A 26,026-nucleotide genomic window follows, 5' to 3' on the forward strand; every position below is an offset into this window, starting at 1 on the left:
CTGAATCCAGCTTGAACTTCTGGAAGTTCATAGTTCATGTACTGTTGAAGCCTGCCTGGCTTGGCAAATTTTGAGCATTACTTTCCTGGCTTGTGAGATGAGTGCGGTTGTGTGGTAGTTTGAACATTGTTTGGCACTGCCTTTCTTTGGGATTGGAATAAAAACAACTGACCTTTCCCAGAGCCCTAAGAAGGTAGAAAGAGCCTCAGGGAAGGTCCTGGGGCCCCAGAGAAAAGACAGGTGTGTGCCCAGCCAGGAGGAAGCTGGGGAAATTCTCCAACTTCTGGGCTGGAGTCCAAACTCACCGGAAGCCAGGGGAGAGTGGGGGATGGGGTTGCCGATGCTGTCCCTGTGCAGGGAGAGGGGAGGAAGGAGGGTCTGGGGGCAAACCCAGAACGCCCAGCCCGGTCCTCTGCCCCACCTCTTCTCTTCCAGGGCTGGGACTGGACGCTTGACCGCTTCCCCCTCCCCCGACCTCCACTCTTCTTCTCTCAACCGCGCTCTTCGGGGCCGCAGCAGCTCTCGGAACCCTCATCTGATCAGGTCGCAGCCAGCATCAAGCACTCCCTGGGCGCCACTCTGTCCTTGGGATGAAGCCCAAGCTCCCCGATCACCTGGCCACAGGTCCTTCCCCTACCCCCTTGGACCCCTCGAGTCCCCTCGCAGTGCGAGCTCCCTTCTAGCGCTGAGCCGGGCACAGGTGGCGCCGCCCACCGCGGGCGCACTGCGGGGACCCTCCTCGCCCTTCCCTCTGCAGGGGCGTTTCCCCCAGAGCTGCCGTGGTGCTCCCTTCTGTACCGTAGGGACAGGTCAGGGCCTGGCTCTGTCCGCGGCCAGAGACCGTGGGGCGGGACGGCGTGGGCCCCGGAGCGCCGGGTGCCAAGCAGGGGGCCCCGGTCGCGCCCGTGAACCCTCCGTGGCTCCCGCCGCCCAGGCCCTGAAGCCCAGCTCCCAGGGCTTCCCGCGCTCTGGCCGCGCGCCTGCTCCCTCGGCGCAGGCCTGCCCTGGCCGTGAAGGCGAGAACGCCTACGGGCCGAACCCCACCGCGGCGTCAGCCCCGCCGTTAATCCCCCTCCGCCTGGAGGTCCTGGGACACCGGACACCTCCGTGGTAGCGCCCAGCGCGCGGCGAGTGGCCCGGGGGCACTCCCTCCCGGACCCCGCGCCCCGCCCCGGGGGGGACGGAGGAGGCCCCCGCGCCCCGCCGGCCCCCGGCCCTCCGAGAGAACGCCTGCGGTCGGGCGCGGGGGGGCCCGCGAGGGCGGGGCGCGCCCGGGGGCTCTCCGCCGCCCGCCGCCTCCTTCGCCCTCCAGCCCTCACTGGGGCGGGCGGGGCCGAAGGTGAGAGGCCGGGGGTGCAGCTCGAGCTTCGGGCTCCCGGAGCTGGGTTAAGCGTTAACCGGGCGCGGGCTCGGAGCCAGGACGCGGGGAGGCTGCGGGCACCGGGCTGCGCCCGGCACGCAGGGGCGGGTCCCTAAGGCGAGGCGGGGCGCAGAGCCGGAGGGGAGGGGTCTGCGAGCCCACGGGAGCCCGGGGCAGAGGCGGCCGGCCCGGGAGGCGCAGGCGGGGCGGGCGCGGGCGCGGGGGCCGCGCGCACCTGGCGCCCCGGGCCGCCCCGACCTGGATTTCCGGGGGGCGGAGGCGGGGCCGGGGGCGGGCCGGGGCGGGGCGCCCGCGGACGTCAGGCACCCGCCGCCGAGGCCCGGCGCCGCTCCGCCCGTGGGCTCGCCGGGCGGCCGCGAGCGTGCGGGCCGCGCCGGGCATGTCCTAGGCGGCGGCCCCGCCCAGCGCTCGGCCGGCCGGGCGGGCGGGAGGGCCGGGGCCGAGCCGGGACGGAGCCGGGGCTGAACCGCAGGTAAGACGCGCCGATCTGCGCCCGCGGCGGCCGGGCCTCCCCGCGCGCGCACCTGCGCGCCTCCGGAGCCGCGTGGGCGGCGGGCAGGGGGCCGAGGTGAGGGGTCCCGTGGGCCGGACAAAGGCGCGAGGGTGGGGGCTGCCGACGCACCTGGCCGGGCAGGTCCCCGCCGCCGCGGAGGCGGCCGGGGTCTGCGCCGGGCCGGGAGGGGCCGCCGAGCGCGCGTCTGCGCGGCCTGGAGAGAGGGGCCCCCGCCCAGGCACCGGCTGGGCCCCGGCCGTCCGCGGCGGGCGCTGATTCAGAGCCGGCGCCGCCCCCTCCCTCCCCCACCCCCGACCCGGGCCCGGCGCTCCCGCCGGCCGCCTCCCGGCCTGGCCTCCTCTCCGCGGTCCCTCCCTCCGTCTTCCTCCTCCTCCTCGCTGTCTCCTCATTTCTCTTCCCCGCCGCCGCCTCTCCGCCGTCCCTGCCTCCTCTCCTGGCCCGGCCCCGGCCTCGGTTCCGTCTGCGCCTTCCAGCCGCCCGCCGCCGCCGCTCCCAAGCCCTTCCCAGCCCCTGCTCCGGGCGACTCCTCCTCCCCGCACCCCTGGGCGGGTGGCCCTTCTGGCTGGGGCGGCCGAGGGGACAAGTTTGGGGTGTTTATTATTCTCCCTCCTAGCAACGATGGCCAACCCAGCTCCGAACCGGCCGCAGGCTGCTGGGGAGCGTCCACCGCTCCAGGCCTGGGCCTTTTTGGGATGGGCTGGCAGTGGCAGGGGCGGCCTGGCTCGGCCACAGCCGCATCACCGGGCTCTGGGGGTTTGGCCTCCCTTTGCCAGCAGAGGCTGTGGCCTTCTCTGGGTGGGGTCTCCGTTCCCAACTGCTGATGGGGACCTAGTAGCAGGTGACGGCAGAGGGCGGGAGCTGGGCGGGGTGGGGGCTGGGAAGCAGGGAGATGGGGCGGGCATGCCCCTGGAGAGAACCCGGAGAGAGCCCTCTCAGGGCTGCAGGGGCTTGGAGGTCCCCACCCCCTCAGCCTCCAGCGTTGGCCCCTCTGGCTGGACCTTTGAGGAAGGGCAGGGGTCCCAGGATGAGGCTGCTCTGGCCGGCTGGGGCCGTCTTCTGGGTGGATTTTGTGTGTCTTCCCATGTGCTTGCCTGAGATGGCACGGGGTATGGGGTATGACATGGATTACATGCTCACTTGGACCTTCACCGATGGGTGGGGCCTGGTGTTGAGACCCGGTTCTTAGCCTCAGGCAGAGCTCCTGGTGTGGGCGTTGCAGGGAGGAGGCCTGGGGGTGCTCCCCCAGGGTGCCAGCACCCTCCTCTCTCTTCCTGGTTAGTGTCTCACCTCTCACCTAGTCCCTGCTGCACACAGCGAGTCAGGTCAGGGACCTGGGACCTCCAGGGCTGGCCTCACAGGTGTGTGACGTGTGCTCAGACCCTGAGCTGGGTGTAGCTGCTCTTCCTGTCCTGAGCTCCTCCGTGACTTTGGAACAGGCCTGCTGCATTTCACCCTGGACTTAGCACCCAGGGTGACAGCAAGCCCTGGGCCCTCCAGGGCGTCTGCTCCGCTCCTGGGCCAGCCACTGGATTCCCAGGCATGCATGACCCAGCATCTGGGCCTTGGCCCGTCCCTCTGCCTGGAGCCCAGCCCCAGGGGCTCGCGTGCCCACTTCCCCACCCCCGGCCTTGGATGGACCACCCCCCACCAGTGCTGCCAGTGCCCTTGTTTCTCTGTGTCGCTGGGACCTTTGCACAAGCTGCTCCCCTCCTTGGCGCCTGCCGACCGGCTGGAAGGAAGCCCCACGATGCGGGGACAGTGTGCGGCCCCCAGAGCCCGGGATGGTGCCTGCGTGTGCGCACGCCAGCTCCAGGATCGTGGCTCGGGAGCTTGTGGGCGGTGCTCCGAGTGTGTTTGGAAGCTGTGTGCATGCGTGTGTGGTATGAGTGTGTCTGTGAACTTGTGCTGGTGGTGACACGTCTCTGGGCAGCAGGCAGGGGTCCCCCCCCCAACCCCCCGACCACATCTGCCCCCAGGACCTCAGGGACCACAGCACCACCTCCCTCCTGGGCTCTGGCACCCAGACAGAGAAGAGGGTACACATGGGCCCAGAGCATAAGGGGGGACCTTAGCCTGGGAGGGGGTCTGTGGAGGACAGGCATGGTCCGGGAGGGGCTGGCCTGGAGCCCAGCCTTTCTGAAAGCAGCCGCAGTGGTGGCACCGTGAAGGTGCTTGAGGCCCAGTAGGGCAGGCTCTGAGCGGGCCTTCAGGGTGCCCAGGGGCCGGGGCCTAGGCGGGGGGGGCCCCCTCTCTGATGACTCCTCCCACCCCCAGGGCCAGACGGGCCTCATGAGCGCCAAGATGAGCGTCACCTCGTGGTTCCTGGTGAGCAGCAGCGGCACCCGCCATCGGCTCCCGCGAGAGCTCATCTTCGTGGGGCGAGACGAGTGTGAGCTCATGCTGCAGGTGAGTGTGGGCACCCGCGCTGGCCGGGGCAGGGGGGGCTGCCCGAGGAGGAGGCCTGGGCCTCCCCATGGGCTCTGGACCCACAGCGGGCCCATGGGTCTTGGGTGGGCTCAAGAGCGGGGGGCCTGGGCCTCTTCTGATGGGAGGTCCTGATGCCGTTGGACTCTGAAGGCATCAAGCCTGCCTTTGGAAGGTGCCTGAGAGTGGATCTAAGCACATCCTCGTTGCCCAGGGGCCCCAGCTGGGCTGGGAATCGGGCTACAGGGCCAGCTCTGACCAGGGGAAGCCCAGTGCCCCCGGGGGGGGCGTGGCTGGAGAGGCTGGCAGGGCACTAAGTGCCAAGATGCCAGGCACTCGGCAATCAGGAATTTCTGTCTGGCCCTAGTTTGCGTTGCACTGACCTTGGCTCTCAAGTCTGGCTCCTAGGATCAGGGAGGGCAGGGCTGGGGGCCGGAGACCTGAGCCTGTAGGGTCCACAGGGTTCCCCATCCTGATGGTCGTCATCAAGTCGGGCTCCCTGCAGCCCCGAGCCCTCCCCGGCATGGCGCCTGGGCCCCTGTCCCCAGGGCTGCCAAGCTCCACAGGTCTCACCGTGGGACTCTCAGGAGGTGTCCTCGGTGGGCTGCACTGCCTGGTCCAACCAGGGGCCCACTCAGGGCCAGGTGAGACCCGTGTGCTGCCTCCGCACTCCCTGGGGTTCGTCAGGCTTCGGGCCGCAGCCGAGGATCCCAGCCAAGTGCGCGTCCACTCGGGCAGCACGTGCAAGGCCTGTGCGCGTCCAGACACCCTGGCTTCTCCAGCGATTTGCCTGCCTCCAGACCCAGCAGGACCCTGACTTGCTGCCTTTGCTTGTTTGGTCTTTTCAGTATCTCTGGTCTAGAGTGGCCTCTCCCTTTTTCTCTTTGCATCTTGCCTTTGGAAGTTGCCTTTGGAAGGCTCTATGCAGGCCTGGGCAGGTGTCTTCTGTGAAGGGCTGGGGACAAGGCTGAGGCCTTGCGGGTCACATGCCTCCATCACAGCCTCTCGCCTTTGCTGTTGTCCCGAAGCACTGTGCTCAGTCCAGCGGGCGCCGGTCAGACTTTGTCTGTGGATGTTGAAATGTCAGTTTCATATTATCTTCACCTGTCCTGGAAGAGTCTTTTTGTTTTGACCGTGGGAAATGGAAAGACTGTTTCTCAGGCCCACGTGAAACAAGCAGAGGCCGTAGGCTGTGCCTCTGGGGCGGCTGACGCGAGGCCTGGGTGCGGCTGGGGGCTCCCTGGCGGTGCCATGTGACAAGACCCCCGTTGTCTGTCAGTTGGTGAGAGATCTGAAGGGGTCGCTGCCTTTGGCCCTGATCCCTGGCAGGGGGTTGTGTGTTCCTTGCTGTGACTGAGTGTGTGGCCCCCCAGGGTGGCCAGGAGGGCCTCTGGTAGGGGGCCCTGCAGGGGCCTGGGGGTGCTGGGGCCGGCGCGCTTGCTCCTCCCCCTGCCCGGCCCTGTCCCCACACCAGGCCCTCACTGTTGGAGGAGACGCTCCTGGTGCAGCGGGGGGCAGGGTACTCAGAGCTAGTCGGGGGTCTGACTCCCTAGTTTCTGGGCCAGTTGATGGGGGAGCCCTGAGCAGGGTGGAGGGCCAGGCCAGCTTCATGCTGGGCCAGCTCCTGGCCTGGGGGCACCCTCGTTTCTGCCCTTGGCTGTCCTGGGTGCTGTGGCCGTACATCCATCACACAAGGAAACTGAGGCTCCAGGTGGTCGTGTAGCTGGAGAGTGAAGTGGGAACACCGCCCGCTCCACCCACTGGCCCCTCGCTTAGGACGCCCCACGCCCTTGTCTCCTGGGCTGTGCGGTCCTGCCGGCCCCCTTCACCCGCAAGCCCGGAGCCCCTGCTAGGGAGTTCCTCACCGCCACACCCCTGCCTGACCTCAGTCCCCCAGCCCCCGCTGCCCAGCCCGAGTCCCCCACCCAGATGGGATTCCCTTCGGCTTCTCCCGGGGGCAGCTCCAGGCTCCCTGGCCTCCTGGCTCCTGCCTGGCGGCCCCCGTGGCTCCTGCTCAGCCTGGGCGCTGGGTGCACGAGGCCTCTCCCTGGAGGCCCTGTCCACAACCACAGCCTCGGCCCCCGTCTCGTGACACACACGGTGACTCGCTGCCCTGTCCCCAGGCCCGTGTGTCCCCAGCTCTGGGCATCTCAGAGGCAGCCCCGGCCTGCTGCTGCTGAACAGACCCCTTGTCCTCCGACCTGCCCGGTGTCCAGGGCAAACCCCAACCTTCCCTCTCCCCACCTTGCGCCTCAGGCATCCCTGAGTGCCGCTCCCCCCCGCACCCCCCGGCCTCCGTGAGGGCCCGCCTGACCCCGCCTGCCCCAGCTCTCTGGCACCCCCGTGCCTGTCCCAGCCCCTCATCTCAGCTGCCCTCTCCCGTCCCATCCTCACCCTCTTCCAGCTGCTTGTTCCTGGAGCGCCCAGGCCTGCCCTCTGCGTCCATTCCTACATTGGTGATGCTCACTGACCCCACGCTGGAGCCTGGGGTCCCCATGGCAGGGCTGGGCCGGCCACAGACACGTGGGAGGAGCCAGATGACCCCCCCAGGAGACAGACAGAAGGGGGCACTGGGGTTGGGACAGGGGTTGTGACATGCTGAGAGTCGAGGAGGAGGAGCCTGGGGGTGCTGCTGGACATGGGGGGTCCTCTCGGGGGACGGAGGAGGCTGTGCGATGAGGGGAAGGCTGGGGAGCAGGGGGCTGCCTGGAGGCTGTGCTGCCATCCAGGCAGGGGCCTCAGAGTGGGGGCCCAGGCGGGGGCGCTGTGTCCCGGGGGTGGTGCTGCCTGCCTGGCCTCGGTGCCCCCAGACTCTTCAACCGGCCCCGCACGCACCTTAGGGCATGGCTCCCGGGCTGAGCCTGGCTCCCCCGGGCCTGAGCAGGGATGCCTGTGGGGACCGGGGCCCAGGCCTCCAGCTGTGGCTCCTGCACCCGTGGCCCAGGCTCTGGTGCAGGGCGGGTGTCATTACGTGTGCACACACGTGCATGTTGGGCGTGCCTGGGTGTGAGAGAGCGCCTGTGTGTGTCTGTGGCGAGAGGTCCTCTCCGCTTCCCCGTTCGCCCCTTGGGAGGGCGTCAGCCGGGCTCCGTCCGCCCCCGTCCTTACCCAGAGGCCCGGCCAGGGAGCCCCTGCACACCCTCCCCCCCACGGGCAGGCCGCAGGCGCTGTGGCCCAGCTGGGTGGTGCTGGGTGTGCGCTGGCAGGAGGGTGTGCCCAGAGCCCCGGGCTTGGCTGCTGCTGGGTTCCGGGCAGGGCTTCCACCCGTGGAGGGCGTCAGGCCTGAGTTTTGGAAGCCCGTCTTTACTCCGATTTAAAGGGAGCACAGTTAGGTCCTCTCCCGAAGGCCCGTGTGTCTGGAACTTCTCTAGTCTATTTCGCAGGCCTGTGACCCACCCGCTCCACTTGCCACGCCCCCTGCTTTGGGTCCTCTTAAGTCTGAAGGCCCAGGCCCCCTCCCCACCTCCTGGGTTGGCCTCCAGCCTCTGAGCTGGCCTTGGTGGGGTGGGTTTGCCTCTGGCCTGGGGCTTCAGCCCAGAGGGGGAGGGGTTCTGGATGTGCGGCCCCTCCCTGCCTGGGCCCAGGGGGTCCTGGAGGTCCCTGCAGTCTGGGGAGGGGCTGTGGCCGGGGCTGTGCCTGGAGTTGAGGGGCCCTGGGAACTGGAAGGGGCAGCCCAGGCTCTGGGTGCAAATGAGGGGGGCTGTGCCAAGTCCCAGGAGCCAGGAGGTGGGCAGGGCGGGCCATCTTGCTGGGAGAAGGAAGTAGACCGAGGGAGGGGTGGTCCTGGGCAGAGGACCCAGGCCCAGAGCGGGCAGGGCACCTCCAGAGCCTGCACGTCGATCTGGCCAGCAGGCTGGTGGGGGCACAGTGGGGAGGGGAACGTTCAGGGAGGGCTGCAGCTTCCGAGGAGCCTGGAAAGTTCAACGGAAGAGTCAAGGTAAGGCCAGGTGGGGGGCTGTGGGGATGGACAGGGGTGGGCTGACTGGGGTGCTGACTGGGAAGGCAGGGGCCTGTGGGTGTGGCCGGAGCAGCTGGGGGCCTTGGTTGGCGGCCCTCCCGAGGGAGGCTGAAGGGCCAGGTGGGCGAGGAGGAGAAATTGGGTTTGGCCAGGCTGGGCTTGACCCACCCGGAAGGCAGCCGGGGGAGGGTCCAGGAGGGGGGCGTCTGAGGCTCAGAGATGAGGAGAGGTGTTCAGGTCAGAAAGGCGGGTCTAGAAGCCCCTCTGGGGCCACCCCTCGGCAAAGGTGGCAGCCGAGCCTGAGGGGCAGAGTGCGCTCCTGCTGCTCACCCCTTGGGCCTCGGGCCGGGCGCAGCGCCCTGGTCCCATCACGCCCCAGTGTGCAGCCTCTAGCAGCCTCTCCCCAGGCCCATGGTGCTGGGAGGCCTGACACCCGGCTAGCAGCTGGAGGGCACAGTCCAGCCCCGGTGGCATCCAGGTGTTGGACAGCTGGCTGGACATAGAGAGGGCATGGGAGGAGGTGAGTCCCGGTCCTCCCGGCTGCCCTCTGGACTCCAAGGAGTGCCTGACCCACGGGGCCTCCCACGGGAGCAGTGATCTGATGGGAGAGGTCAGGCGAGCCTGAGCACACTGCCAGGGAAGCTGCTGGTTCTTGTCTAGGCCACTTGGAGGAGGGGGTGGGGTCCCTTGTGTGCCCGCCCCGGCCCCTGCCCCCCGCCCCCACCAGGCCAGGCCATGGCAGGGCCTACCTCGGGGCCCAGCGGGGAGTCCAGTGGGGGAGCTGGTGCCTGTGTCCGGGCACAGGCCGTGGCCAGGGTGGCCAGGAGCTGTCTAGCTGTGGGTGCCAACTTTGGCTGAGAAAGTTAGGGCCAGGGCAGAGACCAGGCCTGGGGTGCGGGGCAGTAGGTCTCAAGGACAGACTTGGCTCACCTGAGCCAGAGACTCCTGCCCCAGCGCCGTCCATGTGAGCCCGGGGAAGCTCAGTGGTCCTCCCTGGGAAGCCCCCAGGTGGGGACTGGGGTGCTGTGGCAGGTGGCTCTGTGTCAGGGAGGCCCTGGCTGGCCCCGTGGACTCTGCACCGCCCTTGAAACCCCTGCACCCCCACTCCCTCCAGGGGCCCAAGGGTCTGTGGCAGGATGAGATGGGGGCCCAGCAACCTACTCGGGGGCCGTCACATAGCAGTGTCGTCATGCCCCGACCGGCCAGCGCCTGCCTCGGCATCCAGGACAGGCCCAGGGCTGTGGCCCCCGCGAGCCTGCCCACTGCAGTCTCCTTTCCAGGTCCTGCCTTGGTGCCTCTGCCAAGCTGCGTGACCTTGGGTGCAGGCAGGGCTGGGCCAGAGCCCACGTCCACCTCTCCCTCATGTGCTCTTGGGTAGGGAGGAGGCCCGGCCCTGGGAGCTCCCGTCCTGGGGGCGGGTGCTGGGGCTTCTTCTGGAAACTGGTCGTTTCTGGATGATGCTGGAGGGGATGGGTGGGCAGAGCCTCAGAGAAATGGCTCCCAGTGGTGGTCACTGGTGGGGGAGGGCTCTGGGCCCTCACCTGTGTGAGATGAGAAGCCTGGGGGTGGCGACGTGGAGGCTCAGGTGCTGGGCCACCCTCCCCAGGGCCTGGGTGGCAGGGAGCACGTGGGCCCCGTGGGCCCTACGGCTGTGCTCTGGACGCGGGTTGTCTCGTGGGCACTCCTGGAGGGCTGAGCGGCATTGCCCCTTGGCGGCTGGTCCTGCCAGTCTCACCTGGGGCTGGACCTCAGCCAGGGCTCACCCGGTGCAAGGAGGGTTGCAGCTGCCCCTGTTCCCGAGGGGACTCTGGCCCTGAGGTGTGGCCGCAGGGTGGGCGGTGATGCTGTGCTCAGACCCCCAGCCCCTTGGCCGGGCAGGGCGGCCTGTGCGGGCGCTTCCTGATGGAGCAGAACGTGACCCCGTGCCCTCGTCCCTGCCTCTGTCGCCCAGAGTGGAGGGACTGCAGCTTGACCATGTGAGGGAGCTGGGCGGGACCCTGGTGAGCTGGTGGCCAGGGCGGAGGCACTATGTACACACGCTTACGTGGCACCTGGGCGGCCGGATGTACACGCAGGGTGTGCGAGCCTGGTGCACGCCAGCGGAAGTGCGTGTGCATGCGTGTGCGTGTCCACCACTTGGAGAGGCGTGCACGGTGGGACTGGCTGGGTGGGGTGGGGGCTGGGGCTCCCCGACCCCCCAGCCGTCCCTTTGATCCTCCCTTTGGGCTTCAGTCCTCCCCCGGCCCCCAGCCCCTTGGGAGTGAACAGCCTGTCCCCGAGCATCCGAGGGTGTCCAGCCCTTCCCACACTCCCCCGGGAGCAGTGGCGGGGAGGGCCAGCTGGTGCCCGCTGGTCACAGAGGGAGGGCCCAGAGCGGCAGGCTGGGGCGGGAGGAACCCGAGGCTCCTTGGTGCTGGGCGGGCCCGCATGGGCTTTCTGGGGGGGTGCACACTGAGGTGTGGAGACGTGACTGAGAGGCATGTGCTGCGAGGCGGGCGGCCTGGTCGGGGTGTGACCTGGGCCGGGTGGGTGGATGCGGGGCCACCTGTGGGGTCCCTTCCCCTGGGTCCCCTTCCGGGAGGCCACCTGAGGGCCTCCGTGTCTCTCCAGTCCCGCAGCGTGGACAAGCAGCATGCTGTCATTAACTACGACCAGGACAGGGACGAGCACTGGGTGAAGGACCTGGGCAGCCTCAATGGGGTGAGTGCGGGGCTTCTGTGCTGGTCACGCCCCTTCCCACAGGCCCTGCCCGCCCCTGGCCCCGCCCCTGGCCCCGCCCCCACCTTGGCCCCGCCCATCGCCTTGGCCCAGAGCCCTGCCCCCCTATCGTCCTCCAGGCTCCAGGACCTCCCGCTCTGGTGGCCTCCTTGGGAAGGCTCCCTCTGGGCAGGGCCCCCAGGAGGAGGGGCTGCCTTCTGGGAGGAGGGGAGTCAGGCCCTCAGGAGGGCAGGGGAGGTTTGGGGATCTCCTGCAGGCTGGAAAATGGGCTCCTAAGATGAATGGATGCTGGGTGTCCCATCCTAGGGGCATATGTGAGCTCTTTTGCGAGTTGGGAGTGGCAGGTTCAGAGAGGTGACCAACAGGAAGTTCCTGGCTGCAGGAGCAAGTGAGTGGGTGGGCAGAGACTGGCAGGGAGGACAGGAGGGGCCCTCCGCAGGGTTCAGCGTCTGTCTGGGCGTCTTGTTCCTTCTGTGTTTGGTTCCCTGCCCTGGAGGCTGTTTCAGTAAAAAAGCAAACCACCAGCCTCCCTCCAGCCAAGGAGGACCCTGCCCCCGACCCCCTGCCCTGAGCTGGGGGTCCCGCAGCACGCTCAGGCCCACCCTGACTCCACCAGTTGCTGAGTGCCCCAGCTGGGGGTCTCGGTCACTGCTGGAGTCTGTCCCCGAGACCCCTTCTCCCTCGGCCCCCCGGTCAGATGAACCATCCCTGCCCCAAGGGGGCTGCACAACCTGGCCAGCCTTGCCCAGGGCCCCCCTGCAGGTCTGGGGACTGCCATCCAAGGGCCTCGGGCGCTGGGGCTGGCAGGGGCCCTATGTGTCCGTTTCACAGGGTGTCATGGCTCTGTGCGCGGGGGCTGTGCCAGGGTCCCTGGGTGCTGGGTGGGCCCCACGCCTTGGCCTCCCTTCCAGCCATCTGTCCTGTGGTCCCTTTGGGGCGTGACGCTGGTGTGCCCGTGCTGGAGGTCAGTGCCTGGCGCCGAGCAGCGCAGGCGGGCTGGATGGCTCACGGCCCCACGTGCCCTGGCTGAGCACCCTGCGGCCTCCCCACAGACGTTCGTGAATGACGTGCGCATCCCAGACCAGAGGTACGTCACGCTGAAGCTCAATGACGTCATCCGGTTTGGCTACGATATCCTTCCGGGTCCTCACCCTCCTCCCCGCCCCCTCCATCCCCACGGCCACCGTCACCCTGTTATCCTGGAAGCAGGTGGGGGCCCCTTGGTCCCAGCCAGGGCCCAGGGGGTTAGAGGCAGCAGGATGAACCTGGGGCAGGGCTCCGGCCTGGCCGTGGGAACCTCCTTCCACTCGCCAGCCCACCGGTGTGTGCCCACACAGGCCTGAAGAATGAGCTTTCCTGGGACCCAGGGTCCCGTGTTGCTGGGGGACCCTAGGAGTGACTTCTGTGCTCAGAATGGGGGGGTGGGGCCACCCTTACGCGTGGCAGGAGTGCAGCCCGTCCCCTGCCCCCCCAATCCTTGATGCCCCCACTGAGCCCTCCGAACCTGTGGAGCCTCGGGAGGCCAGGGCCTCCCAGGGTGGTCTGGGATGGGAGCTGGAGCAAGAGGCGTGTGGCCTGTCTTCCGGGGCCCCCTGGGGTCCTGGGCTGTGCGTGGGGAGGAGGGGGTTCCCTGCAGCCCTCAGGCACGTGGGTGCTATGACCCGGGCCAGCACGGCCCGCAGGCGGCCCCTGCAGTGTGGACACATGCCCGGGACAGGATGGGTGTTCGGGGGCGAGCCTGCTGGCCTCCACCCTCATGCCTGCGTGCCCTCCTCGTCCACCGTGCTGGCAGCGGAGGGTGCCGCCCGCGGGCCCGGCCCGCCCTTGCTGATGCCCGTGCTCCTTAACGCGCTGCCACATCCCAACATGTACGTGCTGGAGCGTGTGCAGCACCGAGTCCCGGAGGAGGCGCTGAGGGTCAGTGCTGCGCGGCCGGGCCCCGCCCCCAGCCCCCCCTTCCCGCTGCTCGTCCCCCAGGCCTCTTGGCTGCCTGGCCCGGCTGCGGTGCTGTGAGTCAGCCTGGTCTGGCCTGCTCCACCGGATGGCCTGGTCTGGCCAGAGGGGAGATAGCCACCCCCTGGGTGACGCAGCCACAGAGGAGGGTGTGGCTGGAGCCTGAGAGGAGATTTCTGGGCCCAGCCGGAGAGGGGGTCGGGAAGAGGACCCACCCTCCTGGCATCTGGGGCACCAGGAGGACCCTCCTCCTGGGTGGGGGCAGGCAGGGAAGGGTAGCCAGGGGCCGGCAGGGGGCAGCCTTGGGGAACGTTCTGGGTGGGGGCGCCCTCAGGCACACTTCCGTCAGCTGGGGCTGGGGTATGGGGGTCACAGCAGGTGGAGCCCCCACTTTCCCCTTGCTCAGCTGTGTGGGTGTCAAGGAGTGGACTCTGGACTCTGTGCACAGCCCCACCCAGGAGCCCCAAGACAGGAGTCGGGGGAGGCTCACTCCCATTTTCCGAAGGAACTGTGGGCAGTGCAGGGAGGGTGGGTGGCCTGCCCAGAGGCCCACGGCCAGTGAGGGGCAGGGGGCCCAGTGAGCCCGGCACATGTGTACCCATGCACACACACCCACACGCACACACACGGGCACCAGCAGGCACTGCTCTCCACCTCCCACGGCTCTTGGGAGTTGACCCCACCCATCTCTCGAGGGGTCTGTGGGTGGTGGTCCCCCTCTGACGGCTGCTGCCCACTCCCTCCCGGAAGCTCGTGGACCCCCAGCGTCGAGCAGTGTGGCCCGGGCAGGTCTTAGGCGCCTGCCCGTTGCGGGGTGGTGAGGGAGACCTTCTCTGTGGGGCCGGGCGAGGCGGGGCTGTCCTGGGAAGGGGTGGTCTGGGGGCGGGGCTGACCTCGGGGGCGGGGCTGTCCTCGGGCGGGCTGGGGCGAGCCCGCCCCTCACCCCTCACCCCAGCTGCTTCCCACAGCACGAGAAGTACACCAGCCAACTGCAGGTGAGCGTCAAGACCCCCGTGCCTAAGAGGGCTGAGGCTGTGCCCGAACAGGTGCCCTACTGCGAGGCCTCGACCCCCAGGCCAGAGCGGGGGGACCGGAGACCAGGACCAGGTAGGACGGCGGTGCTGCGGGGCAGGGGCGGGGCAGGGCGCAGCACCCGGGCCCTGAGCCCTCACCAGGAGCTGGCCTTTGACCCCCACCCCTGACGACCCCGCCCGTGTGTGCCTGCCTTCCCGCGCCCCCATAGGCATGCCTGTCCACTCACCCCGTCAACACTTGCTCTGCCCCCCGTGTGCCCCAGCACCCATGTGGTCCAGTCAGACTGCAGGGGACCTCAGCTCCCGGCTCACTCATTTGTGGCCAGAACCAGAGCAGGGCCTGGGAGAGGCCAGCCCTGGGCAGGCCTGATGGATGGCCCATCAGGCAGAGGGCCGGGGCTGGGGACAGGCCTCCCCGAACAGCTGCTCTGCGGACAGGCTCTCACCGCCACCGCGGGTGCAGAAACGGGGCTCAGGATGGTTCGTGGCTGGCGAGGGTCTGGGCGACTGCAGGTCCGAGCTGGGAGGCAATGCCAGGGCCCCCCGCAGACCCCAGCATCTTCCCCAGCTACAGGTCTCCCCTCCTGTTGGCGATGGGGCCATGTGACCCAGGGTCAAACTCTCTCCCTCTGCAGAGGCGGCCACCTACCGCACCCCCCTGTATGGGCAGCCCTCCTGGTGGGGGGAAGATGATGGGGGCAGCCTGCCTGAGGACCGGCGCCAGGACGAGCCGTGCCCTGGTGAGCCCTGGGGGGCAGTCTGGGCCAAGGGTGCTTTCTCGGCCATGGGGGAGGGCCGGTGGGGTGGCAGTGGAGCTGTTGGTGCCGCCTGTGGTCCTGAGCCCACGTCCCTCCCGTCCCAGAGCGGCCCAAGGACCTGGCTCAGCAGGACGGCGATCTCACGGGGACACCGGCCGGCTTCCGGGCCCCCTCGGAGCCTCAGATTTACTCCTTCCGGCGGGAGCCCAGCTACTTCGAGATCCCCACCAAGGAGGCGCCCCCCCCGCGGCCTCCAGAGGTGCCGGTGCATGAGGCGCCCACCAGGGATGCGGAGCCCAGCGGGGGCGGGGCGGCCCCCGTGCAGAGCCACGCCTGCTTCACCATCGAGTTTGATGACTGCAGCCCCGGCAAGCTGAAGATCAAGGACCACGTCACCAAGTTCCTGCGCCAGCGGCGGCCCCCAGGCAAGGAGGCCACGCCTGTGGAGGTGGTCTCCGCCGAGACCAAGGTGGCCGACTGGCTGGTGCAGAATGACCCAAGTCTGCTGCCCCGGGCCGGCCCCGGCGATGACCGGCACAGCACCAAGAGTGACCTGCCGGTGCACACGCGCACCCTGAAGGGTGAGCGCACGGCCACCAGCCCGGGCCACCGGGCCTTGTCCCCCCTGATGCGTCTGCCTGTCCTGGGAGCTGCCCGCCCGTGCGGGGCTGTCCCGCGTGTTCTTGCTGCCCCTCTGGACTGTGTGTACAGGGCTCCCCGGGGTGGGTAGGGGGGCGCCGTGTTCCTCCTCTGGGACCGCAGGGGTCCTGTGTGCCTTTCCCTCCGTCCCACCTGGTGGGTCCCCCCTCCACAGGTCACAAGCACGAGGATGGTACCCAGAGCGACTCGGAGGACCCCCTAGCCAAGGTGGCTGGGGCCCCCGGGGTCCCAGCGGAGCCCAGTGGGGAGCAGGCGCGGCTGCAGAGGCAGATCAAGCGGGACCCCCAGGAGCTGCTGCACAACCAGCAGGCCTTTGTCATTGAGTTCTTTGATGAGGACACGCCCCGAAAGAAGCGGTCCCAGTCCTTCACGCACACGCCCCCTGGGGACCCCCGGCCCGACCGGCGCCGTGGCCCTGGGCCGGCCGACAGGGACCGCCCGGCTGCCCCCGCCCCGGCCCGTGGGACCGGCAGCAGTTCGGGGCCGCAGCGGGCCGGCTCGCTCAAGCGGGAGAAGACGGAGGAGCGGCTGGGCAGCCCCTCACCAGCCGCCCGGGCCCCCGCCCGCCCCTTTGGCAGCGTGGGGCGTCGTTCCCGCTTGGCCCAGGACTTCGCGGCCCAGTGTCTGCGGGACAGCTCCCCGGCAGCCCGGCCGGGCCCCGAGAAAGCGCCCCCCACGCTGCCCGCGCCCCTGACGCCCCGTGGGGCCAGCCCCGCAGCCCCCTCACCTCCACCGCCCCTGCCCGCCGACCCCCAGGTGACTAAGGCCCGCAAGCACGAGGAGGACGACAGCCTCAGCGACGCAGGGACCTACACCATCGAGACGGAAGCGCAGGACCAGGAGGTGGAGGAGGCCCGCAAGATGATTGACCAGGTGCCGTGCGGGGAGCGGGGTTGCAGGGCCCGGCCTGGGCACAGGCTCTGACTGCGGCCCGCCTGTCCCTCCCTGCAGGTCTTTGGGGTCCTCGAGTCTCCCGAACTCTCCAGAGCGTCCTCGGCCGCCTTCCGCCCAGTCATTAGAGGGGACGGAGAGGAGCTTGGAGATGGGGCGGCCCAGAGAATGGCCCTGCTGCAGGAGTTTGCCTCCCGGCCCGCGGGCATGACCCCCCAGGTGGAGCTGCAGGTGTGGGGCTGAGCCCAGACGCTGCCCGGGGAGGAACTGGGCAGGGAGAGGGCAGCACCTGGCGGAGGTCCCGGGCACTGGGTCCCTGGTCCTGGTCCTGCCCAAGCTGCGGGCTCCAGGCTCCAGTGCCCACCAGGGCTGAGAGGTCCAGGCCTGGGGCCCTGAGTCAAGTTGGGTGCCTGGGTGCACGTGTCCCCGGGGCAGGGCTTGGCTGAGTCTAAGGGACACAGCAGAGCCTGCCTGCTGACCTCTGGGCCACTGGGCCAGGTTGAGATGTGGGCGGTCGGGTCAGGGTCCTGCGAGGACCACAGGGGGCCTCCCAGCTGCTTCTCTGGGGGAACGGGGGGCAGGCACGGGGAAGGTGTGGGACCCGGATGTCACGCTGGGATGCTTCACCCTCCACCGCCTCTGGACCTCCCCATGTTGCTCCAGCCTCTCCCCGCCTCATGCCCTTCTGCCTTCCCCTCCTAGGGCCTCGCGGTACCAGGCTCCCCCGGGGGTCAGAAGTGGGTGTCCCGCTGGGCCAGCCTGGCCGACAGCTACTCAGACCCAGGCCTGTCAGGTAAGTGGCTCCAGCATTGCAGCGGCAAGAGGGTGGCCTCAGGCCACCGACTGGACGGGTGGGCGCACGTTGCCGCCGGAGGAGGGCCGGCCCCCTGTGTGCTCGGGGGCCTGTGGGCAGCATCCGCTCCAGCTGGCCCCCTTGTCTCTGCAGAGGACGGCCCCGGGCGCAGAGCCGCGGAGCTGGAGGGGATCCCGCCGCTGCGGCCACGGCGGCTGCTCCCGCAGCTGCCTAGCGACAGAGCGGACAGCCCCGCTGGCCCTGAGGTGGCCAGGAGGAGTGGTCCCGGGCCCCCGGAGGTGGGCGGCGAACAGGCCGGCCTCCTCTTGAGCCAGGAGGACCTGGAGCCTGACAGCCTCAGTGATGCCAGCGGCTCAGACGGTGGGCGGGGCCCCGAGCCGGGCAGGGGCCCCCAGGAGGAAAGACGCAGGAGTCCCCAGGAAGGGCCGGTGTGGACAAGGGGCCGGCGCTCGCCGAGGGGCCCTGGGGAGCCAGCCCCCACCTCTTTCTTCATCAGCGACCCGAGTGCAGAGGCAGCCCTCCCCAGGAAGGCCCCTGCGGCTCTGGGGCAGGTGGAGGGCCCGGGGCGGGCCCAGCCCAGCGCCCCTGCCCCCGACCACGACGGCGCGTACGTCAGTACCAGCGGGAGGATGGTCATCCAGCTGCAGACGACGGGGAAGCCCCCAGAGCACCAGGGCCCTGCCCCAGCACCCCCCAAGGAGGCCTTGGCATTCGTCCGGCAGGAAAGCTTCACCAAGGAGCCGGCCAGCGGCCCCGTGGCGCCTGGCCAGCTGCCCCAGATCCCCAGCCACCCCCTCCTGCAGGACCTGGCTGCGGCCCGGGCCGCACGCATGGACCTTCACTCTCAGGACACCCACCTGATCTTAAAGGAGACTGAGACAGCGCTGGCCGCCTTGGAGGCCCGACTGCTCTCCAAGTCCCTGGAGGAGCCAGAGGGGGAGGTGGGCAGCGCCCCTGGGCCGCCAGAGGACTCCTTGTCCGGGGACTCTGACGTGGACACAGCCAGCACTGTCAGCCTGCTCAGTGGCAAGAACGGGCCCAGCCCAACCGGCTCCCAGCCCACGGGGCTGCAGAAGGAGAAGCCGCCATCCCCGTCAGCAGCACAGGACCTGGGGGGCGTCAGCCTGAGCAGCGCCCGCGAGCGGCTCTCGGAGAAGCAGCGTCGCCCTCTGGGACCAGTGGATGCAGGCCCCGGAGAGCTGGCAAGACGCCTGGCCGCACGGCGTGGCCACGGCCCCCGGGGGTCCCCAGACTGGCCTGCCGAGGACCGCGGCTCCAGCCTCGCACACCCGCCCAGCGCTGACACAGTCACTTCTGACCACGAAACCCCTGGGGCCACGGGGGCAGCTCGGCCCGGGACGCGCCGGAAACCCATGGCCCCACCGCCGCCGACTGCCGCTGCCCGGGAGGAGCAAGGCCGAGGCTCGGCCGGCATCCAGAAGGCGCAGCAGACACTGACCCGCTCCAACAGCCTGTCCACCCCGCGGGCCACACGGGCCTCCCGGCTGAGGCGGGCCCGGCTGGGGGATGCCTCGGACACAGAGGCGGCAGATGGCGAACGGGCCCCCCCGGCCACCCCGGAGCCCGCGGGGCGGCCGGCAGCCGAGCAGGCCAAGAAGCTGTCCCGCCTGGACATCCTGGCCATGCCCCGGAAGCGGGCCGGCTCCTTCACAGGGCCCAGTGACTCAGAGGCGGCCCCCGCCCGCGCCGGCTTCTCGGGCCGCAGCGTCGAGCTATACTGCCCCGGACGCAAGCCCACCATGATGGCCGAGGCTCGGCCCGCTGCCAGGAAGGCTGCCAACACTGCTGCTGTCCCCCGCCAGCCCTTCAGCAGGGCCCGCCCAGGAAGCGCCCGATACTCATCACCCAGTGAGTGCCAGGAGTGGGCGGGCGGTCCCGGGCTCGGTCGGGGCTGACGGTCCCGGGCTCGGTCGGCATGGGCGGTCCCAGGCTCGGTCGGCGCGGGCGGTGTGTCTGCAGCTTCCTGTGCAGCAGCCTGGCCACAGGTGTCGGGCCCAGTGAGGCCCTGGAGGAGCCGCCTTCCCCTCAGCAGATGCTTGGGCCCCCAGCTGGGTGTGCAGGGCGATGGGCCCCCCGCCGACCCGGCCGTCCTGAGCACGCAGGAAGCCCTGGCCATCTCCTGAGTGGCGGGGCCCGCAGGGGGAGGGCCGGGTCCACCCGCTCCCTCCTGGGGTGTGGACCCCACGGCTGGAGCTGGCCTCCTGCCAGCATGGACCCCCGCCTGCAGGGCCTGACCGTCCTGAGCGAACTGGTTGGAGGCGTCGGGTCTGCTGTTTCTTCACTGCCCAGCCCTGGCCCCGCCAGCACCCGCCTGCCAACTTAGAGCCCCTCCTGCCTGCGGGTCTGCAGGGGGCCGAGGCGGCGGTGGCTGGCCGGGGGTGAGGGACTGGGTGGGGCCAGGATGGCTGCGGGCTGGGGGCCACGCCTGCTTGGCCCCCGCCCTCCTGGTTCTGTGCTTGTATGCGGCTGCCTTGGGGGCTCAGCGCTGGGGTGGCGAAGGATGGGGGCCTACGATGGATGGATGGGCTGGCAGGTGTAAGGGGGCCTGCAGCAGCTGAGCTTGGGATCCGACCAGAGGCTGTGTACGGCCACCCGCGCGGTCCAGCCCAGGGCCACGGCTCATCTATGTGGAGAGGTTCACCCTCACCTAGGGTGTCTGTGGGCACCTCTTCTCTGCTGCCAAGGGCACTGGTTCCGATCTGGTGGGCACAGACCCACCCCCCAGACAGAATATGGCCTGTGCCCACTGCTCACCAGCCGCCACCCTGGGCTGCTTCGCGAGGGCCCTTGGACGCACCCGGCTGCCCATCCAGGCATGTGCCTCTGAGCCGGCGGGGGTCTGCTGGCGCTTCAGCCGAAGGGCTTCCGGGTGCAGGGGCGCCAGCTGCAGCTCGGCTCGCCCTGCCGCCCCGGGCCCTCGCCCGGAGGCCTGGGGGCAGCTGCGGTGCTGAATGCTGCTCTGTTCTGGTCTTGCTTCTGGAACCAACTCGCTCACCCGAGACGCGCGCCGCCGGCAGCAGGGCTCCGACTGCACGTCCACCTCCGAGGAGGAGTGCGGCTCCCGCCACGGCTCCCCTAAGCACGTTCGCCCCCACGCCTCAGCAGCCACGCAGACTCCGCGGGCTGGCGGCTCCAGCCGGGCGCGGCCCAGGGCCCCTGGCCTTCGGGACACGGATGACGAGGATGAAGAGCCTGATGCCTACGGTTTCATTGTGCAGACGGCCGAGATTGCGGAGATTGCCAGGTGAGGGGTGCCTCTCCTTGGGACTGGCTGGGGGTTCAGAAATGCCAGTCAAGTGGGTGGGCAGCTGGGAGTCAGGTGGGTGGATGATGGGTAGATGGGTGACGGATGTTTGGAAGGATGGATGGATGGATGATAAATCGTTGTGTGGGTCATTGGATGATGGATGGTTAGATGGGTGGTGGATGGTGGATAAATGAATTGATGGAGGGTGGACGGTTGGGGGGATGGGTGAACAGATGAATGACGGATGTTTAGGTGGATGGATGATGGTTGGGTGGACAGGTGAATTGACGGAGGGTGGACAGTTGGGTGGAGGGATGGAGGGATGGGTGGTGGGTGGTTGGATGGATGGGTGCAGATCTGCCCATAAGGGTGTGGGGAGGAACCTTGGGCACAAGGAAGGTCTTCACAAGCGTTTTATTGAAGATGGGTCCCTGCGTGCAGTCGCTCAGTGGAGGGTGTCTCCCAGTCAGGCGCTGAGAGGACAGTGCAGAGGTGCCAGAGAGACAGAGTGGCCTTTGACTGGGCAGCAGTCACTGCTGTGCCGGCCACTGAGAGTGGACGGATCTGGAGGTCTGCTGGGGGCGCCCTGGGCAGAGCCGGTCCTCAGTGGGTAGACCTGGCCTCTGGGGTGACCTTGATGTTGAGGGGCTGTGGGGGCCAGAGGCCAGAGCCCCTGCGCTGGGAGAGACGGGAGCGATGGTGGACAGCGGCTTGGCTGGGGGCTTGAGCAGCGCCAGGCGCAGTGTCCAGGGCAGAGGTGCGGCTCCAGCCTGGGGTCTTCGCGGGCAGCCAGGGGCAGGGAGCTGGTCCCCAGCGGGGCTCTAGCCGTTCCCTCCTCGGGGCAGAGGGATGAGGGGTTCGGCTTGTGCCAGGGGCTGTGACTTGGCCCGCTGTCCTGTGGGGAGGTCCCTGGCCTCTCTGGGCCGGCCTGACCCTGACCCTTATTGGCGACCCCACCTCTGTGTCCCTTGGAGCAGGACCCGTGTGGTCCTGGTGGCCACAGGAGAGGGGGACGTGGCCGGGGCCTGGAGGTGTCTCTGCCCGCCTCTCCCCGAGGCGCCCAGCGGGGCCCTGTCTCTCTGCCGATGCTAGCTCCAGAGGTTCTGTGCCCCGCCCCTCACCCGGCGGCCACCTCCTGGTGGGGCCTCCTGCCCCCGCCTGGGGGACCGAGTCCCCCCCGCCCCCCCGGCTCCTGTCCCCAGCGGCCCCCCCATGGGGCCGGACTGGGAGGAGCCCGCAGGGACCCGCCTTCCCTCCCGCCGGCTGCAGGCTGAGCCAGACGCTGGTGAAGGACGTGGCCTCCCTGGCCCGTGAGATCCACGACGTGGCTGGCGATGGCGACTCTCCAGGCTCCCCGGGGCCCGCCCGCAGCCCCTCCCTCAACAACGTGCCCAGCACCCCTGCCTCCACCATCTCTGCCCGCGAGGAGGTGAGCCTGGCCCTTGGCGGCCCCTTCCACGCCCCTCGTAGGCAGGGCTTAGGGGTCGTGGCTGGGAGCCCTCAACAGGGACCCTCACCGCCCTGAGATGGCCAGGTCCAGAACCGGCCTTCCTGGGGGAGGGGAGGCGGGAACCCTGAGTGAGTGGCGCTGTGGTCTGTTCTGCCCGCGGCGCGGTGGGCACGGGCCACTCCCCTGCTCCCCTCCTCTGCAGCTGGTGCAGCGCATTCCTGAGGCCAGCCTCAACTTCCAGAAGGTGCCGCCCGGCTCCCTGGGCCCTCGGGACCTGGACCAGAACATGAATGACCGCTGCGAGGATGCCCTGGCCAATAAGATCCGGCCCCGGAACCGCGAGGAGGCAGGAGCCCGCACCCAGGGGAGCCCCTCGGGGCGTGGAGGGGCGGGACCCTGGGGGCGCGGGCCCGCTGACGCCCGGGTCCCCACAGGTGATCTGTGATAACCTCATGCTGAACCCGGTGTCCCAGCTGTCCCAGGCCATCCGCGAGAACACGGAGCACCTCGCTGAGAAGATGAAGTGAGTCATCCCACGGTCCCACCCCCCCGCAGGAGAGGGGCCAGGGAGCCACCGCTGCTTGGTGGATGCCCAGCCTGGGCCCCGGACATGGGTTCAGACACGCGCCTGTGACCTACGACCGAGCTGGGCGTCTGCAGACACAGGCCCCCAAGCAGCACGAGGAGAGGACGTTGCTGCCACCAGCCCGGGTCCTGCTCCGGGCCTGTTTCCCCTCATGGCCGGTGGGGGATGGCATGGGCCTCCCTGTGGCTGGCGGGGTGGCCTGGGAGGGCCTGTGCAGGGCCCCGTGGTCACCATCCTCTGCTTGCTCCCGCCCCCACCCCTCCGGGGACAGGATCCTCTTCCAGAATTCAGGGCGAGCATGGGAGGACTTGGAGGCCAGGATCAATGCCGAGAATGAGGTGCCCATCCTGAAGACGTCCAACAAGGTGAGGCCCCCCCGCCCCCCAGCCCACTTGGCTCCAGAGAGACCAGGGGAAGTCACTGAAGCCCGGGACCCCAGCTCCTCCCCAGCCCCTGTCCCTGGGGAAGGGTGAGGCTGGGCAGTTCGGCTCCACCTCCTCTTTGCTCTCCCGCTTCTAGGAGATCAGCTCCATCCTCAAGGAGCTGAGGCGCGTGCAGAAGCAGCTGGAAGGTGGGTGAAGCCCCGACCTGGGGGGGGTGGGAGGGCTGCCAGGGGCCTTGGTGGGGCCTGACCCACACCCATGGCCAACTGGTTGGAAGGACCTCCAAAGGGTGGGCCCGGTGGCAGGGCAGGGCCTCTGAGCGGCCTGGCGCTCCACACCCCCCCAGTTATCAATGCCATCGTGGACCCCAGCGGGAACCTGGACCTGTTGACCGGGAGCCGCGGCCCTGTGGGCTCGGCCCAGCTCGGGAGAGCCCGGCCCGCCGCCCCGGGCCTGTGTTCGCCCTCCTCGGCCCTGCCGCCCCGGAGCTTCCCACAGCGGACGAGCTGCGGGACCCCTGGCCTCCCCGACACCCCGTTCCGCCCTGACTTCCTCCCGGACGCCGAGAGGTTCCTGATCTAGGCGGCGGGGCCTCCCCTCCATTCCACCCACCGCTGTGGCCTCCTCCGGCTCGGACAGGTCACCACGAAGACCCCTACACGTGCCATAACCCCGTGAGTGGGTGCCCAGGCCCCCTCCTCAGCTCCCCCTGCCCCCCCTCACCCACCCTGCTGGCCTCCTGGCCCAGCCCCTGCTGCGGCCGCTGCCAAGGGCCAGCATCCTGCTGTGTCTCAGCGCCCCTCCATCCCTGTCGTCGTGTCTTTAGCTTCAAGGAAGGAGCCGTTGAGCCATCGCAGCCGCGGCCCTCCCCGGCCTGGAAGGGCCCCGTCCCCCTCGTGGGCTGGGGGACGCCCGATTCCTGCCGGGCCCTCCGTGCTGGCCGGGACCAGCTGGGGGAGGAGGGGCTGGGCAGTGCGGGCTCTCAGTGCCAAACACAGGGCCAGGGGCCGGGCATGCCCCGTGATGCCCTCGCTCTCGGAGTGGGCAGAGTGCGGGCTGGACTGGGCAGACGCCAGTGGCCCAGGCAGGGGTGCAGCCCACGGGGACATCTGGGGCAGGGACCCCGCTGCTGCGAGCCTTTGGTGCCAACACAACTGCCAGACTCAGTGTGCAGGCCAGGCGGCCACGCACAGACACGCACACGCCAGGAGCACATCCACGCTCACGGCAGGCCCAGGCTCGCCCAGGGAGGGTGGCCGGCCCTGCCCCGGGCTCCCGGGGTTCAGGCGGACCACCCGGTGAGGCAAACAGTTGACCAAAGTGGCCAGAACCCCGGGCTTCCAGAGGCTCCCTGGACTGCACACCCCCCCCCCGTCCTCTGGACGCTGTGGGCATTAACTGGGTGCCCCTCAGGCCTCCGTGCGCTGTGGGGTGGGGGGTGGGTGGGTGGGGGCAGCCCCCCCCACCCCCCCCAGGAACCGTTCATTTCTCAGGATCCTCTCAGCTGGGAACGAGCCAGGCAGCAGAGCGCGGCCCCTCCTTCCTGGGGGGCTGGTGTGTCTGGAGCCTCTAAGCCAAAGAGCCCATTGGCTGTGGCGGGTGGGCATGTGGCCGCCCCGCCAGGACCATCCTGGAGTGGGGGTGCGCCCGCCCCGCCTGGCGTGTGCACTAATGTTGATGGCGAGCAGGGGTGGGGGTGCTGGGGGCGGGACCCCAGGCCAGCGCGTGCAGGTCTGGGCCGCAGGGGGTGATGCGTGTCTGTGTTTCCGTCTCGCTGACGTGGCGCCCAGTGCCCAGGCCCTGTGCCCTTCCCCGACGTGCACGTGTGTGAGTGCAGTGGGGCCCCCGCCCGGCCCCGCCGCGAGCCTGCTGTGTCCGCACGGAGGAGGTGCCAGTCCTGGTGCCCCCCGCCCCGCATGCCCACACGGCTGTCCCCCGGAAGCGAGCAGTGGCCGTCTGCCCCCCGCCCCCCGTGGTGACCACAGTGTTTCTGTCGCGGCCCATGCTCCTCTCCCCCTTCACCCTGGGATCAGTAACTTATTTGTCTGGCTTCTTGGAGGCATCTCTGTGCGTTTGTCCTCAGGTGGTCTTATGGATGTCTTTCAGAAAATGGTTATTTTATAAGTCTTGTCATGGAACATGTTCTAATAAACCATTCTCCTGTCGTGCGGCAGCATGCTGGTGTCCGGCACCGCGGCCTCGTTTCTCTGGCGGTGGTGTTTGGGGAGGGAGGGGGCCCCCTGCAACCCGGGAGGTTCATGCCAGGGTCTCCCTTTCTGGCCTGCTGCTGTTGCTGCTGCTGCGCCGCTTCAGTCGTGTCCGACTCTGTGCGACCCCGCCAGGCTCCTCCGTCCCTGGGCTTCTCCAGGCAAGAACACTGGAGTGGGTTGCCATTGCCTTCTCCCTTCATGGTCTGGAAAATCCGTTTCGACGCGCAGGTCAGGCGCACTGCAGTGCAGAGACGCTGCCACCAGAGGGCGACCTAGGCGAGAAAGCAAAGCTGGGGAATGGCTGAAGTTTGCTTTGGAAAAAACGCTATTCAAGCCATTCAGCGACGCAGCGTCCAAGGGCGCCCTCCACACGGGCGCTGCCTGTAGACAGAGCCCAGGAGGGACGCAGGCCCTGGGTGCTGGGCGTCTGCTGCTCCCAATCCGTCCCCCTTTTATGGCTCAGGTGGCTATCTGACCTTTCTTGCTGACCCTCCCGCCCAGGAGCGATATGTGCCCACCTACAGGGAGGACACAGGCAAAAGGGATAAGGTGACTAGAGCAAGCATCCTCGAGGCCGCTCGGGGCAGTGGCCATCCTCCAGGAGGCACTTGACCTCAGCAGGTCCCCAGCCTGCTCCGTCCCCGCGAGGCAGCCCCAGTGTCGGCTCTTGGTCTTGCAGCCCCTGCGTCATTGGCACAGGAGCCTCTGGTGTGTGTCCCCTCCTAGACTGCCTTGTTTGTGTCTGTGGCCACTTTCCAGAAGACCTCCATTTTGTTTGTTCTCAATGGCGTTTTCCTCTGACGAGATCTCTCCAGTCCTTAGATTTGGGGTCAGGGGTAAAAATGTTTTTCTTTTGTCTCTCCCTTCCCCCCGAGCTTTAAGGGTCTCCGTAGGCAGCTGCTGTCTTCTGGCACTTAGGAAACATCCTTCCATCGTCTTCTGGGTTTCGTTGCTTTCGTGCAGGAATCAAGCATCCCTTTCGCCCCTTTGTGGTGGCGTCTTTCTTACTATTTCAGATTTTCCT

At 69.0% G+C, this 26,026-nt stretch overlaps 1 protein-coding gene across 3 annotated transcripts; it reads left to right on the forward strand.

The window, feature by feature from the left end:
- The first annotated feature begins 544 nt into the window (after nucleotides 1-544).
- CEP170B (centrosomal protein 170B) lies at nucleotides 545-24,968 on the forward strand. Of its 3 annotated transcripts, none has more exons than XM_069560059.1 (19): nucleotides 545-624; nucleotides 4,170-4,301; nucleotides 10,888-10,977; nucleotides 12,048-12,126; nucleotides 12,854-12,912; nucleotides 13,917-14,055; nucleotides 14,618-14,722; nucleotides 14,845-15,321; nucleotides 15,555-16,273; nucleotides 16,352-16,522; nucleotides 16,994-17,084; nucleotides 17,238-18,974; nucleotides 20,127-20,370; nucleotides 21,643-21,802; nucleotides 22,026-22,169; nucleotides 22,258-22,346; nucleotides 22,681-22,774; nucleotides 22,929-22,980; nucleotides 23,139-24,968. In XM_069560059.1, exons 2-19 carry the CDS (start codon nucleotides 4,185-4,187, stop codon nucleotides 23,372-23,374), a joined length of 4,803 nt encoding a protein of 1,600 aa, XP_069416160.1. In that variant the 5' UTR covers nucleotides 545-624; nucleotides 4,170-4,184; the 3' UTR covers nucleotides 23,375-24,968. The 3 variants fall into 3 exon arrangements, with proteins under 3 accessions (XP_069416160.1, XP_069416159.1, XP_069416161.1); XM_069560058.1 differs by lacking the exon at nucleotides 545-624 and adding an exon at nucleotides 1,700-1,853; XM_069560060.1 differs by lacking the exon at nucleotides 545-624 and adding an exon at nucleotides 1,700-1,853 and having other exon boundaries at nucleotides 22,065-22,169.
- The last annotated feature ends 1,058 nt before the right edge of the window (nucleotides 24,969-26,026 follow it).

This window comes from Ovis canadensis, chromosome 18 (genome assembly GCF_042477335.2).
Source record: "Ovis canadensis isolate MfBH-ARS-UI-01 breed Bighorn chromosome 18, ARS-UI_OviCan_v2, whole genome shotgun sequence".
In the NCBI taxonomy this organism is placed as follows: domain Eukaryota; kingdom Metazoa; phylum Chordata; class Mammalia; order Artiodactyla; family Bovidae; genus Ovis; species Ovis canadensis.

Bases quoted from the DNA above. Each gene is read 5' to 3' on its own strand.
- CEP170B (XM_069560059.1), top strand. From the start codon at position 4,185: ATGAGCGCCAAGATGAGCGTCACCTCGTGGTTCCTGGTGAGCAGCAGC. The intron at 14,056-14,617 runs GTAGGACGGCGG...CTCCCTCTGCAG, and splicing joins GGACCGGAGACCAGGACCAG to AGGCGGCCACCTACCGCACC. The intron at 21,803-22,025 runs GTGAGCCTGGCC...CCTCCTCTGCAG, and splicing joins CCATCTCTGCCCGCGAGGAG to CTGGTGCAGCGCATTCCTGA.